The sequence below is a fragment of the Pagrus major genome, chromosome 16 (assembly GCF_040436345.1).
Source record: "Pagrus major chromosome 16, Pma_NU_1.0".
NCBI classification, from domain to species: Eukaryota; Metazoa; Chordata; class Actinopteri; order Spariformes; family Sparidae; genus Pagrus; species Pagrus major.
Genome location: NC_133230.1, coordinates 19,242,910 through 19,257,813, shown reverse-complemented (window position 1 = coordinate 19,257,813; position 14,904 = coordinate 19,242,910). Strand labels below are relative to the sequence as shown.

The following is a 14,904-nucleotide window of genomic DNA, read 5'->3' as shown; positions in this document are numbered from 1 at the left end:
ACGCAGAGGACGTGTGCTCCTCTGGTGCACCTGCTGCATGCACCACCAGCATCAAACACTGAAGGGAAGCAGGCCGTTCATGAATATCTGCCTCCAGTCTGCATTACGTATTTGCAGTGCCTCTCTCCGCCGGATGATGGCGCGATCGGACCTGGGCGGAACAACTAGAAAAAAGGGGGCTGGATGAAATCCTGCTGGAGTCTGCCAATAATAGCTCGAGTCGGTGCGCGCTCGCTCTCTCTCGTACTACGGAGCCACACTGAGGTCTCTGCGCGCATCGCACACACCGCGTTGGGAAGCAGGCGGACGCAGCCAAGTCTTGTCTTTCTGCCCGGGAGAGAAACCACAAGCACAGAGGGAGGAAGAAGATCCGATAAGGCGTCGATTGCGAAGCACAGCAGGGACTCTGGCTAATTCCTTTAGGTGGCATTAAGACTCCTGCACTGCCCCATTAAAGGATCACACTGCTTGGGCACCGCTCTCTTGTCAAAGCCGAACCCTGAGTGTCCAGCGCGCGTAACACCTGGAAGAAGGACAAGGAGGTTTGTTTGGTGTCTCCAGCTGGATTATCACTTTAAACAAACACACACGCACAAGTGACTGAACGACGCCGAAGTCTAATCAAGGGATTACAATTGTTTGTAAAGCTCTTGCAGCGTCCCCCCCTATGCGTGCGCGTCTTCTTCTCCGAGCGAAGAAGCGCCGATCGTAAAATCGTCTCCACCTGGACTTCGGACCCGAGTGAAGGAGCTTCTCGGTGAGCTGCGCTTGACAGGAGCGGCGGCACCGACACGAAATCCGAGGAGACCAAAAATCTGAGGAGGGAAGTGAGAATCCTGCGAAAATGCCTCTGGCGCAGATCGCGGAGCCATGGCCCACGATGGAACTAGTGCAGCTCGAAACGGAGGTAATGAGAGGTGAAATGTACAAGTGGAGGGTGTTGTGCATGCATTGTTTGGCCCAGTTTGGAGTCAATTTGATGGAAGTTCAGGTAGAATTTTTTTTAAAATGGCGAACAAGGTGCACGCTCAGCCCTCAGGTGAAGGTGTTCAGCAGTCACCACTTTGTGGGAAAAGTGAGCAAGAGTTGCAAAAAATGATTGAATGCTCACTGCACACACAGCCGGGGGTGAGCAGACTTGATCAATAATTCATGATGTATGTCCTGTGTTTTAAATGACGTGTGTGCATTTTTAATCAGGGTGAGTGAAAATGTGATGAGCAGGCTGACCATGCCTGTTTTATCTGTACACAGACCCTCAGAAAATCACATCAGTGTCTCTTATAAACTGATGTTTCATTATAACCCTACTAGGCTGCACGATACGATCCAAAAATGATATCGCGATTATTTTGACAGATACTGCGATATGATTCACGATTTTGCGTCACAGTTCCCATTTTCGCTAAAAAAAAAAGATTTAAAATCATGATTATGTGACATTTGTGACAAATAAGCATGTTTTCTTACAAGAGTATAGGCAGAGGTATCTCTGCAGCACCACAGTACTTCTTTATAATACTTTTTTGCCACCCAAACTCAACTTTGTCAAACAATTATGAGACTCACTATACGTTTAAGAGCTTTTCAGTTGGCTCCGAAAGCAGATCTTCCGAGCTCTCGGTCAGAGATGCACCACTTTCTTGTATTTCTCTGCGGCTCTCTTGAGCAATTCCATTTCGAAGATGAGTACAGGCTCATTGTGACTGTCAGTCACCGTTCTCACCTGTGGAGTAGTTTCCTGAAGCCTTTTCACACAGGGCGTCACACAGAAAGTGGCAGGGACAAACTCCTCCCGGCTAATGGGGAGGCATTAAACCGACAACCAATATTAAATCTGTGGTAAATCTAATAATGCACAACCTCTTTAAGTTTGAGTTTCGCAATGCAGGCGGCAGAATTAGTCCTGCTTTTGATTTACGGTTTAAACATGCTGGCACCTGCATACGTTTTACTCAAACAAACCTGCCTTGTCAGGAGTATCTGATTACTTCAGTGGGTAGAGGGTATCTACCCACTGTAGTGGGTATCATGAAGATGGAATATTTTCTCCTGAAGAGAGAGATGCGTGGCCCTTTTTTTGTTTTTCTGATGTAGCCTCATTATTCATGAACCCTTCAATTGCCTCTTGAACAGACTGGTTGCTTAGTGAATAAGCAGCTATCACATTATGCTCATGATGAGCAGGCATTAGCTGTGTGGAAGCAACCTGTGCCACATCAGGATACAGCTATAAGACCTGCTTCTTTTCAATTAGTCTGACAATTAATTTGCAGGTGAAGCGGGTCTGTGTTATCCACCTTTTTGTGCGTCTGATCTCACTGATGAATAGCCATGTGCACAATATTAAACGCTGTCCTCAAACAGCTTTGCAGGACCATTTTGTTTGCTTATAAATGAGGCTCATTTTTCTGTCTCTCGGCCTGGATAACCTTGTTTGATGGGAGAGGGAGTTTAATGGATGCAACACCAAGAAAAAGCAAAGACTTTAGTGAAAATTGATTGTGGTTATTCTCAGAACATGAATTCCCTCTTGAATTAAACTTGATAATGAGTTTTGACTCATCAAGCTCATCAATTAAAGGGTAAGGCCACTGATTTTACACCTTAAAGTGTGTTTAAAGGTCTTGGGGAGTTCTACTGTATATGTGGAAAAAAAAATAGTAAAAAAGCCATTTGTGGCTCCAGAGGAAGCTGCATGTAATCTGATAAATTGCCTCCAGTGATGGCACTTAGTGGCTCAGTTGCATTGTGGGTAATGTAGGCACCCGGTTTTGAATGCATCGATTAAATAATGTGATATCTCTGGTTCTGCTGTATTGATTCTGATCATTTTGTTTTTATTTATTCAAAACAATCGGGGGCAGCATATCACCAGAGTAACTGCTAACTGCTGTAGCTGCTTCAGTTAGCCATACAGCTAGCGGTCCGAACTGGGAGCTTGAGCACTGGTGAAGTGTGGATGTTTACAACGCTAGCACATGAGCTCTGGACAGGGACAAGCCAGGGCTAGCATGCTAACTTCAGTAGGTATCTTTCAAGAGAATACACAATTATCATAACGTCTAAACTGTTATTTCTTCACATTCTATAGATCATTTTAGTGAATTTTTGGACTGTTTTCAGCTGAAATTCTTACATATACATCCATATTTGCATTTCTATTTTGATGTCTCCGTTCACGCTCGGCATCATTTAAAGGAGTGTCAGGCTAGACCAGTGGACTCCTTTTCAAAACATAGTGCCTACATTACCCACAATGCAACTTAGCTACTGAGTAACATCACAGGATTCAACTGATCAGATAAAGATCGGTGGAGTTACCCTTTAAAGAAGTACATTATCATTATTGATTGTGCAGATGCTGTTGTTTCACTTAATTGTAGAGCGTTATTGGTGCTTACTATGAATGAACAACCTAGTTCAGGTTTAGAAACGACGTTGGTTCGTCCCGCAGACTCCACTATTTACAGTATTCTGCATCACATGAGTTGGCTGACTAGCATATCACACTTGAACAGATGGTGGTGCAGAACCTGTGAAGAGTGCTAAGTTTAATACTGTGAAAATACCCTTCCTTTGCTGTGTGTACTGCTCACAACTCCCTGATAAGCAAATTTGTCAGACATGGCTAGAAAAAATAAATTGTGCCTGTATAAATATTAACACCATATACATTTTACGAGAGCATTATATGTGTGTTCTCGCGTCGCCAAACTCCAGTATCTGTGATTGATTTGATCACACCAGTCACTGCCACTCACAGTGGGATCTGTGCCATTTATCTCTGTCACCAACCTACCAGCCAGCTGCACACTTTGGTTCCTGATGGCAGGGTGAGAGAGAGGCTTCAGGGCTCAGATTGATTGAGCAGAAAGTGTGGTTGAGACGAGAGGGCCATGCCAGCAGTGAACATGTTGGGAGAGTCAAACGGGGGACACAGCAGCGGGAGTGTGGACAGATGGGACGGACAGAGAGACACACTTCTCGGTTGGTTTTTGGAAAATAAGGGATGCTTTGTATCATCGGTGAGGAGTGATGCGCAGTGTTATGGCAGCTGATGACAAGTCTGTTTCCCCATCGCTCATTATGCGAGCGCTTGTGTTTTGGATGCGTTGAAGGTGTTTTGAATGGAAATCAGATTAAAGGCCTTTTGTGCTTGACACAATTGAGGAAGAAATGTGCAAACAAAAATATTTATTTGATTGAGCTCTTTTATTCACCACCAAACCGCATCTGTTATGAATTAACTTCTCCTCAGTGAATCATCTCTGATAAAGGCACTTCAGCAGATCGTCCCCATCCTGTCCCCGTTGAGTCACTACCACCTGCATTGGCCACCGGCTTTATTAGCTTAGTCAAGGTCCTCAAAAAAGATCTGAATCATGCTACTGCCAGTGTTGAGTAAATGCAGATTCATGGAATTCCTTCAAGCCTTTTGACTTGAGCTCAACAATCCCTCCTGAAGCCATTTTATGTTTTTTTTTTCCAGTTATTTAACTTTTAAAAGACCGGATTCATATACGAGAACATGAATGAAATTCTCTCGGATGGATCAAGGAGGTAAGACAGAGCAAACTAAAAAAGTACAAATGTATTTATATAGCAGGGCTGCACAAGCCAGGTCTTAAAGAGCAGGATCGTACCAGGCTGGAGTTCGGAGAGAGAAAGAGGCCACAGTTTTTTCAGTTGTTACGTAACAGGGCAGTGCAGAGGAGAAAGTAGGGTTAATAGACGGAATGTGTGCCATGTTTGTTGGCCAGGCGTGGTCGGCAGCGTGCACTCGGGGACCTGCTCGAGTGTGCTCAAGTTCAATTCACATTCATGCTTTGCTCCTTGTGTGTGCATGCACGTAGGCTTGGCTGCAGCTAATCTGGGTGTGTCCCGTGGAACACCTGGGCATGTGATAACACAAAACTTTGCGCTTGATAAGTCCCATGAGAAAGTGACTCCTTGTTCCTATTTAACATTCAGAGTTAAAAGTGGATCTGTGAGTGAAGCTCAGACTGTTTATTGTCCCGTCACAGTCTCACCTCTATGGAGATTTGATTTTATGTTTGTCGGTGTCCAGTAGAAGCCTTTCAGCACACACACACAAAAAACATGATAGAAAGAGCTTTTGTCCATTTTCTGGCATTTACCAGAAGAGGACATTAGTAATGTGACCTGCTGTCAATACTCACTGGCAAGTGAGATAACAAGAAATTTAGTCGGATAGGATTACAGGCAGAGACAAAAGAATGGTTATTGTATTTCCTTGTTGCCTAGTTACAGGGCAGCGCTTGGTCTAATCACGCAATTAAAACACAGATTTATCTATCAAGTGCACACAGCATCAGCGCTCTGACATCCTTTACTTTGTCTAATCACGTAGGGGTCCTGTGAGAAATTAAAAGTTCTGCTGTCTGGCTCGCTTAAATGGGGTGGTGTGTAAATCCATTTACAGCTTGCATGTGGCCTGTAAATTTCCTCAGCATCCACACACTGCTTTACATTGTTTTGGAAGTCACGTTTGTTTGGTAATGTATTCAACTTTTAGCATATTTATGTGGCCCAGGGGAGGGGAGGCGCCATTAACTGGGCCACTTGGATCAGCCATGCAAAGCTAATGAGGCTGAAATGTGTTGGGAGGCAACGTAGGGAAGGCATTGCTGACCACACAGACTCGAGACGGATGCATTCACACACTGGTCCTCAGCATACCGGGATGAACAAAGCCAGCCTCACTGATGGAATAAGAAATGAACGGAAGGAGATCCAGAACGTGAGCTAGATTGGAAGATTTCACTTTGTGTTTCTGGAAGTGAAGAAAATCAGTCGGCATGGCCCCCACCCTCACAACAACACACACCACACTTCCTCTTGGTTTTCTTTAAATTACCCCTCCTAAAACACATCTGCGCTCGACTCTGTGCTGCACTTGGCCGCTTAATTGTTTCCATTTCTCCTGTGTCACCTCACATTACCGCTCTTGCAGCTTTTATGACTGGCATAGTTTGGCTAAATTAAATTGGCTCCCTCGAGATCATGATTAAAGTCCAACCAGATGAACTGTTGGTCTGTAAAAAGTGCCCGGCTCATCCAATTTATCGCCGTTGGTTGTTGCTGGAATGAAACTCAAAGCAGAAAAGCAGGAAGTGCATTCAGTCGCCAAACGCATCCAATCTCAGCACAGAGAAGTGTGTACTGTGAGGTATTACTGTGACAGCAAATTAGATTTACAGTTTGTGTACTTTCTCTTCAGATGGCCTTTTTTCCTTCAGTGTACATGAGCCCAGCAATGCAGTTTGACTGTGAAGGCCAGTGCTTGTCATTGTCTGGACTGCCTGTCTTATTTTGTGCCGTCTAAAGGAAGAGGGAAGAAAGAGGGCATGGAGGAAGCGGACAACCTCAGGGTCGCCCCTTTGTAATGAAAAAACAAAGAAAAAGCGGAAAAAGGGGGGGATTTGTTATTTAGGGTGTTCACGCCCTTGGCTGGAATACTTGAACTCAAGTACTCTGAACTCAGGAGTGTTTCTTTGATCAGTGGAAAGGGTCAGTTACCTCCTATGATTTATTTTCACACGTTTCAGAGGTACAACACTGTACATTATTGAAAGGCTGCTCGGTCCATTTTAAGGTCATTGGACTTGCCTCAGGAAGTAGTGAACACAATTGTATAAAGTCTTCTGTGGCTCTGGAGGAGCCAAGTCTGAGGTAATCACAGAAAGTCAGCAATCCAAAGCAGGGGGGCTTTGAAAGACGTTTACAAGGAAGGGAGGGTCTGAGGAAAGACACTATTTAGGACAGGACATATTTTGTGTGCGCTCCTACGCACAGGTAGAGGTAACAAACGTCAGTCCTCAAAAAGCCGATGTAGAGCTAATCAGAGCGTTTCCATGACTGCAGAAGTAAACAAACATTGTGTCTGTGGAGGAATGTGTGCTGCCGTAACTACTGCACGGAAGGAAGAGAAAAAGAGCGAGACAATGAGAGAAGGGAAGAGGTGATGAAGTGGCATAAATATGCTGATGCATACGGACATGCTCAGCTAGAGCTTCGTCAAACTGGTAAGCCGCGGTAGCTGTGAGTGGAAGTGAACCCAAACAGAAGGGGTCAGCTTTCTCTTGTTGTTTCATGCCTTAGTGCCCGCAGACTGCAACGCTCACCTCAGCTCATGCTCGAGTTTTGTTACGATTCTCAGGTGACACATTGAATGCAGCGGTGCGTGAAACTGATTCTTACATGCAAAACTAGCTGCCAGACGTCAATTATGCAAATGTGTGACACGGTGATGTCATAAAGTCACAGAATTAAAGGTGGGACTACTGACGAGGCGTTTCAGGACCCATCAAAACACTGCAAAATTTCTAACTTAACTCAACTATACTTGTCTGATAAGATCGATACAGGTCAGAATTTGACACACTTGACCAATAACTGTGTTTCACTTCAAATATGTGGTTTGGATGGATCCAGGTCTGCTTTTCTGGACCTCATCTGAGTTGAAGAAAACAGTTTCTTCACAAATGCAAACTCACAGGTTTAATGGTCTGAGGACCAGAAGAAAAAAGTGAAAAACAAAAACTCCAGTCTTTCAAAGCGTGAAGTTCTGTGATCCTCCCACGAGTCAGCTAGACATCCCATCTTACTGATATTGTGTTTTTCCTCCTGTGTCTGTCTGGCCTCTGTAGTCTTGTGTAGACATGGACAATAACAAGTGATCCTAATCTGTCTTGACATCATTTGGACCCCTGCTTTTAAATAATTATATCACAGGTTCCTCATCTACCCTCTGCTTTATCAGTCTCCTTACTCCTCTACCTTTGTGTGCCGCAAAATGAGACGCATGTAATCATCTAATCTGACTGAATTCCTACTGTATGTTCACCCACCCACTTCTGCTGCAACGACATGTAGAGTTTCCGGTGAGCCATTGTTTTACAAATAACAATCATTACCCTTTTCAAGAGACTTACCTACTGGGGAACTGATGACGGATGCGTATTTGTGTGTCAACCTAAGATTATTAGGTTTGCTAGCCGAGGAGCAAAGTGCTGGTGGATACAATGGACTGTTGCTGCCCACACAGTCTTGCAGATATTCACTCTATCTTCTTCTCTTTCTGTGTCTCCCGTCTTCGCACACACACACACACAGATATGAAATGTGCACTGTCAAACACACACACACACTGACTGTTTCTCTTATCTGCTTTCTTGACAGAACGGGCAGAGCACCACTGAGGATGGAGTCACGCCTGCAGTCAAGGTACATGTCATCTCTGGAACACGCACACTCACACAGACACGCACAAATGTGACACAACATCCAATAAATTAGAGCGGAGACTTGGACACAACTCTTGCACAGAATTCTTTTGTTTGTGCTTTTCTATTATAGCCAGCGGCAGAAGGCCAAATTCCATCAAAAGGGCAAAATTCTTGTGTGAGTCTTCATTTCCGTGGAAATGTCTGCACAGATGTGTGACTGTGCGTCGATTTATTCATTTAGCAATTGCATTGACAGCCCTCAGAAGCATTAGCAGGCTGGAGTGTAATGTGTTGAATACTGTCTGAGTGCGGCTGATTGAGCCGCCTGCCCAGCGACTGTGTACACTGATGTGTCTGGGTCAATATAATAGGGCCGTAGTATTCCCCGTGCTGCATGTCCTCGTGTGTCCTGTTCACATGTGAACACGTCATACTCAGACAAACACACACAAGCTTGCACATACAAAAACGCTCAGTGAGAATCATCTAGTCAGCTCTTTCCTGCCTCCTGGCTGGCCCCCGTGCTTTATTCTCCGGCCATGAAACGCGATCCCGTTTCCTCTCCTGTAGATGATCACTCTCCACTCATGTAGCAGAGAACAAGGAAATGTTCCTTCTCGCTTAGCCTCTTTTTTTTTTTTTTTACCCCTCTTCTATTCTGTCCTCGCTCTCCAGGGAGATAGAGTTTGAAGAGCATGTCGTCTTTTCTTTCAGTTCAGAACAATGTGCTGTGACTGAGGGACAGCTGAGTGTGCTGGATGAGAAAGAGGGGTTTCAGTCAAAGGAAGCAGCACACAGGGGCCGCACCAGTCATGAACATTGTTACGCAGTATGGTTGGGATTATAACCATGATATGGATAAGTATCAATATAGACATGATACCAAAACAAAAAACATCAATCATTTATTTTGTTTTTCTGTTTTTGCTGAGTTTTGGAGATATCGGCCGTAGATATGTCTTCCTTCTCTCAAATATAATGGAACTAGATGGCACTCGGTTTGTGGTGCTCGAAGGTACTGTCTTTGTACCCACCAGCCGTAACAACACTCAGAAGGAAGCATGTTTGTACGAGAGGCTCTTGCTCGTGACAGCCCAGGATGTAAAAATGAATGCTGTCCTCCTCTGCTGAGCTGTAACGTTCGTTAGCTTGCCTGTGGACCATGATTAGACGCCTGCTCCCTTATGTGCAGTGGTACAGAAAAAAAATAGTTCCTGCATGAAACTGCTCACAACAAGGCCTGTGGATTATTTTGAGTAACCGTGTCTTTATTTCTGGAAAACCACATAGCTATTGAGTTTTTCAAATGTATTTTTTTGTCGCTTGGCGCACCACAAGCCGAGTGACATCTAGGTCCATTATTTTTTTAAGAAAAGGCTGATATCTCCAAAACCTGCCAACGTAAACCAAAACCATCCAGATGGATAAAGAGCCTGTCATGAGGGAATAAATTCAGCCAGTAACAAACACGACTTCTGTACTGACACTGAAAAAGAAACTGGCTTGGTCACATCATGGCAGATACCCGATCCACATAATAAGGTCAGCACTGGCTCAGAACGGTACATCCCTAATCATATCACCACAATATGACTCCGCTAAAAGTCGATAATATTTAATTATCGCTCCTGCCTGAGTTGTACTGTCATTATGTGCATGACATGTTGTGCTAATTGATTGGGGAGTATTTCTGTAATCTGATCATTTATGTAATCTTGTTAATTAGGACGTCCTCCATACGGGCCACTGGATGTTCTGCCAGTGAGTCTACAGGAGTGGTAGCTCCTGTTTCTCAAACGAGAAGGTTAGATGAAGCGAGATAGCATTATATGATGATGGATTTCCAGGTGCATATTGATAATTTTATCAGCAATTATGTCACACCGAGGCACCAGAACATGGTTGTCCTAGATGGGGGTAGACCTCGTCCCTGGGGCGTTCTGGCACCATGCTGCCAGGGCGGTTGAAACCGGCGATCGATGCCTAGCTGCCGTTTAAAGGCTGGGAATCTGATAATGGCTGCTGTTATCTACTCTAGCCATGGGAGTTACCTGGCTCCAGCAGACCAAATGGGGGGTGAGAGAGGGGGAGAGAGGAGGGGAGGGGGTAGAGTAACGATTGAGACTGAGGGAGGGAGAGAGTGGCTGCCCTTGGTGGCTGAGCCAATGTTAAAAACTTGAAATGGGCTTTAACACAGTGAAGTGAATGTCCTTAGCATAAAGGTGTGTGTAGAGTGTGTTTGTGTGTTTATGTGTGCGTGTGTGGAGGCGGTGAGGTGAAGTCAGTCCTCTGCCCCTGGAGAAAGACATCCACAGCAGTAATGAGCCATCTTCTGTCTGCTGACTCTTCATACGGTGTCAAAATCAGTACATACACAAGAGCGTAGTACTCGGCTAGTAGAGCTGCTCTTGTCCCTCCTGTGCTTTTTCAGAGCCATTAACCTGATGGTAAAGGTGACTGCAGCAGGCAAGGCACCCTGGCAGACTGCTGTTTACAGGGTTTTAATCTCTTGACTCGTTTTTTTTTTTTTTTTCTTCTTCCGTTTTTGGCATCTGTTTTAGGACACATAAATATAGAATGGAACAGGGTAGAAGTCAACCTCATTAGTGCCGAGTACAGGGCTGCAGCTTATTTTCCTTATCAATAGATGGTCTGTTTTTTTAATTAAAGCTGCAGCATGTGGGATGTAGAGACATCTGGTTGCAATCGTCTCGCCCTCCCTTAGGGCTGGGCAATATGGCTCTAAAATAATGCAATATCTTTAGGCTCAACTGCGAAACACCATATAAACAGCATCTTGATATTTAGAAATCTCCTCAAAAACGCTTAAATACTGAGACTAAAGTCAAATATCCCAATATTTCTTTTCACCAAATACCTCAATATTTATATTGCGACATCACTGTAGGACAGACATGTGGTACTCTTTAATAAATAGTCATCAGTAATGTGGATAATGTGGTATAATGACTAAGTGGGTAAAGGCAATTATTATAACAATGAGAACAGCCTGGTAAGTTCAGGAAATGACATCACTTTACTGTAATGCAGCCTTTAAAACCAGGAAATGACAACACTTACACCATATCACAATATAACAATATCCAAAATCTAAGACAATAGTCTCATAATATAATATCGATATAAAATCGACATATTGCAGAGCTCTCCCCTCCCCTATGGTGGCTCTTAAAAATGCGAAAGGTCCTTCTACACCCACTTTTTGTTTTGTCCGCTCTGGGCTACCATAGAAACATGGAGGTCCAATATGGTGGACTCCGTGCAAGAGGACCTCCTCCCTCTGTAGATATGAAAATCTCATTCTAAAGTTTTTTGTTTCATGTGATTATGCACTACTGAAAACTGCTAAATCCAAAACATTGGGCCTTTTTAAAGTCTTTTCATTATTTTTCCTTCGGTTAATTCTGGTTCTTCCTGCAAGAGAGAGACAAATTTATCTGAGAGGTCATGAGATGATTGCAATGGTATGAAATAAGAACAAACTCCATTCTGACGCACTAAAAAGTTTATTTTTTCAGACTTTCCTTTAATCATTGCATCTTCCTTGTGAAATCACTTCATAGTTTGACCTCTTGACGCTCATATAAATGATTCAGATGGAAAAGCAACTCTTCGATTGAACTTGATGAAGGGTTTGCAACTTGCAGGGAGACATTGCTTCATAATGAGGGATCACAAGCAGGTTCAGAGAGGACATGATGATTTTCTTTGAACTGCTTGTTTTGTCCCAAAATGAATAGCGGAAACAAAGAAGCTGACATTTGAGAAGCTGGAACCAGAGAATCTTTATTATCTTTCCTTGATAAATTCAATACTCAATTACCAAACTTACAGAAATATCAATATTAGAAGTAAAAAGACAAAAACTCTATGCCGTCTAAAAGTGAAAACGTGAAAACTGGTGTGACATTACAGTAGCCGTTACCAACAAATGGCCTCTGGTGAGGTGCATTGATGGGCTGATCAGACAGCGGAGCACAGGCACCTAAGAGGCTACTCATCTGATGTGTCTCGTCACAGGGGGATGATATTACCCAGCGATTTACTCCCTGGCAATAAGCCAGGCTGACAATGATCTCCTCCCACACAAGTGTAGAAATTGGCCCATTTCTAGCAACAAATCACATCAACCTCAGTGCCCTTGAGGATACCGGGGAGAGAGATTTGTCCAAAAAGTTGAAATAAAGGATACGACAGCTTCAGTTTCAGGACATAAGTGCAATAGAAAGGTGACTGAAAAAAAAAAAATGGTGCTATATGTGGTGAGAAATCAGCTGTCTACCACGGGACTGTCAAAGGGAAGTGAAAATTATTAGCCCAGCAGGCAAAAGTGACCTCACATGAAGACACGAATCAGCCATATTTGGACCACTTGTAATGATATCGTAAGATCTGATTGTTGCTGTTGGTGCTTATTTGCAGCTGTATCAGTCATTTCTCTAGCAAAAGCTGCAACAATTTTCTGGTTTCAGCTTCTCCAATATAAGATTTACTGCTTTGCTGCTAAACATAATTGTAAATTGAATGTTTTTGTCTTTTACTCTCTGGGTTGGACAAGGAAAGATATTTAAAGACATCACGATGGAATTTTCATTATTTCCTTTTTCCTTTTTTAGATCTATCGGCTGCTTAAATGCTTGGTTAATCAAGAAAATAATCATTACTTGCAGGCGTAATCCATCAAAACGTCTGCCTTGGCCATTGAGAATGAGCCATTGATTTTCTCCACCAGAATTGGTGAGAGTAGGATGTTAAATATGGACAAACGAAGCCAAACAATCACCAGTCATTAACATCCCAGAATAACCCACAACATGAGAGTAGCACTGATCACGAGACGGATGAACCCGAACAAATTTGGAGGCAAAGTATCCCGCTGTTGGATTGGAAAAATTAATGGCCTAACACATCATATCGTATCTCCATCAGTGATTAAACAAGCTGGCTTATTCTGGGAGGCGCATCATTAACATCCAGAGAGCTGATAAAAGGAAGAAACCAGCTAAAAACACTTTGAGGAGGCAGAGATCTACAGCAGGCTGTCCTGGCAGCATTGTTCACCGCTTCTTCAAAAACAAAGAACCGTTTACAGCGCTTCCTCGTTTGCCAGTCACGCCAAATCTGGAGATGCAGCGAGCTACAAGTCTGATGAGGCTCGCGGGAGGCAATTTATTCAGCCTGTTGAAATTATTCAACCCAATTGTGTCATGCTGAAAAGCTGAGTCACTTGTCACAAATGAAATCATACCTGTGAGTGACAGAAACCAGAACATGACTTACTAACGTTTACATTACTGAAATATAAGTCCTACGACATAGATACGTTGGGTTTTAGTTTCTCCATGCATCTCCCATAGACTCCAATACAGCTGACACCACTGTCTGGCGCCAAAGCAAGATTCAGTGACGCAATGACCCTTCCTTCTTTTTTAACAGGAACAGGCTTGAAAAACACATTTATTCATGACTAAATAAACAAGCAAGAAGTCAGATTTCTGGAATGAAAGAAAACATCCTCATAAACTAATTTGTTTCATCAGGAGTGTGTGGGTGTGCTTTGATCCGATTTGATTGACAACAGCCTGGGAACATAAGCAAACCACCCACTTACTGTCATCAGATTTTGGTCAACATGATGCTTAAATCCTGCTTGGTACAGGGACATATGTGACCCTATCCCCCTTTTTCTAAATGCAAATCCATACTGCAGTATGCACTAGCGTGGAGTAAGAGTCTGAATGAGGAAGAAAATTTTTTTGGGTCAAGAGTTGGCAGCCACTTCTATAGGTGCCTGATGGGCCGTAGTAAAGATTTAAAAGATATTTTTACTTTTTATACTTTACCCAATCATGCATCATAAATCTCAGTCGATGTCTCCATGAAAATATTAAATTAAGCTGGAGTTTGATTAACAGTGACCATTAAAGCAGTCAGGACGAACCTTTCAGGCTTTGTGCTCTATTACAGCACGGATGATAGATTTTTATTTTCTATTACATCTTTTAGTCCAACAGTAAATTATTCCCTGACCTCAAGAAGTTGTACTACTCCCAGTAATGTGAGGAGGAGGGGTTGTCATGGTTTCACATCAAAGCGGCTGACAGCCACCCCAGCAGAAGCGAGCAAGGTATAATTGGATAATTCCAGATTTTCAATATTCCTGTAAATGGTGGACACATGCGGAGGACACGGCTTTCTGCAGTTGTTGTAGATAAAAGAGAGGGGAGCACAAAGCAGACGCTAAAACCAGAGTCAGATCAGAGTGTTCCTCATTATGGGCATAATGTTGAAGGACCAAAACAAGACATTCACGGGAAATGATGTTGCTGGATGTAGAAAGGTGGGGTGTCAGTGTCAGGTTGACATTTTGGCTCAGCGTGGTTGTACATGAGGATTAAGACGGGAGTGTTGTAGTCATGTTTCGGTAAAAACATGAAGCGCTGTGGGGATTTTTCAGTGATTTTTACATTTTACAGCCTAAAATATCACTGTTAGGAACGACCTGAGCACATGGATGATGTGTAAGTGGATTTTACTGCTCATTTTGGTATTTGTATGTGTTAACAACCTATAATACTCCAAACTATTGTTTTTTTTTAAATCAACTGTGCATTCTTTATGACACATGATT

General features: G+C 43.3%; 1 protein-coding gene across 3 annotated transcripts in view; it reads left to right on the top strand.

Moving 5' to 3' along the window:
• Positions 1 to 280: 280 nt before the first annotated feature.
• The window catches only part of rps6ka1 (ribosomal protein S6 kinase a, polypeptide 1), a 49,937-nt gene continuing 35,313 nt past the window's right edge, over positions 281 to 14,904 (top strand). Inside the window, exons 1-2 of one of the 3 annotated variants that reach the window (XM_073482730.1) lie at positions 281 to 907; positions 8,206 to 8,250. In XM_073482730.1, coding sequence (XP_073338831.1) covers positions 845 to 907; positions 8,206 to 8,250 — 108 coding nt within the window. In that variant the 5' untranslated portion in view covers positions 281 to 844. Of the gene's footprint in view, positions 908 to 8,205; positions 8,251 to 8,409; positions 8,428 to 14,904 lie in introns of those variants that run through there. The other 2 variants (XM_073482733.1, XM_073482735.1) reach the window with 2 other exon arrangements.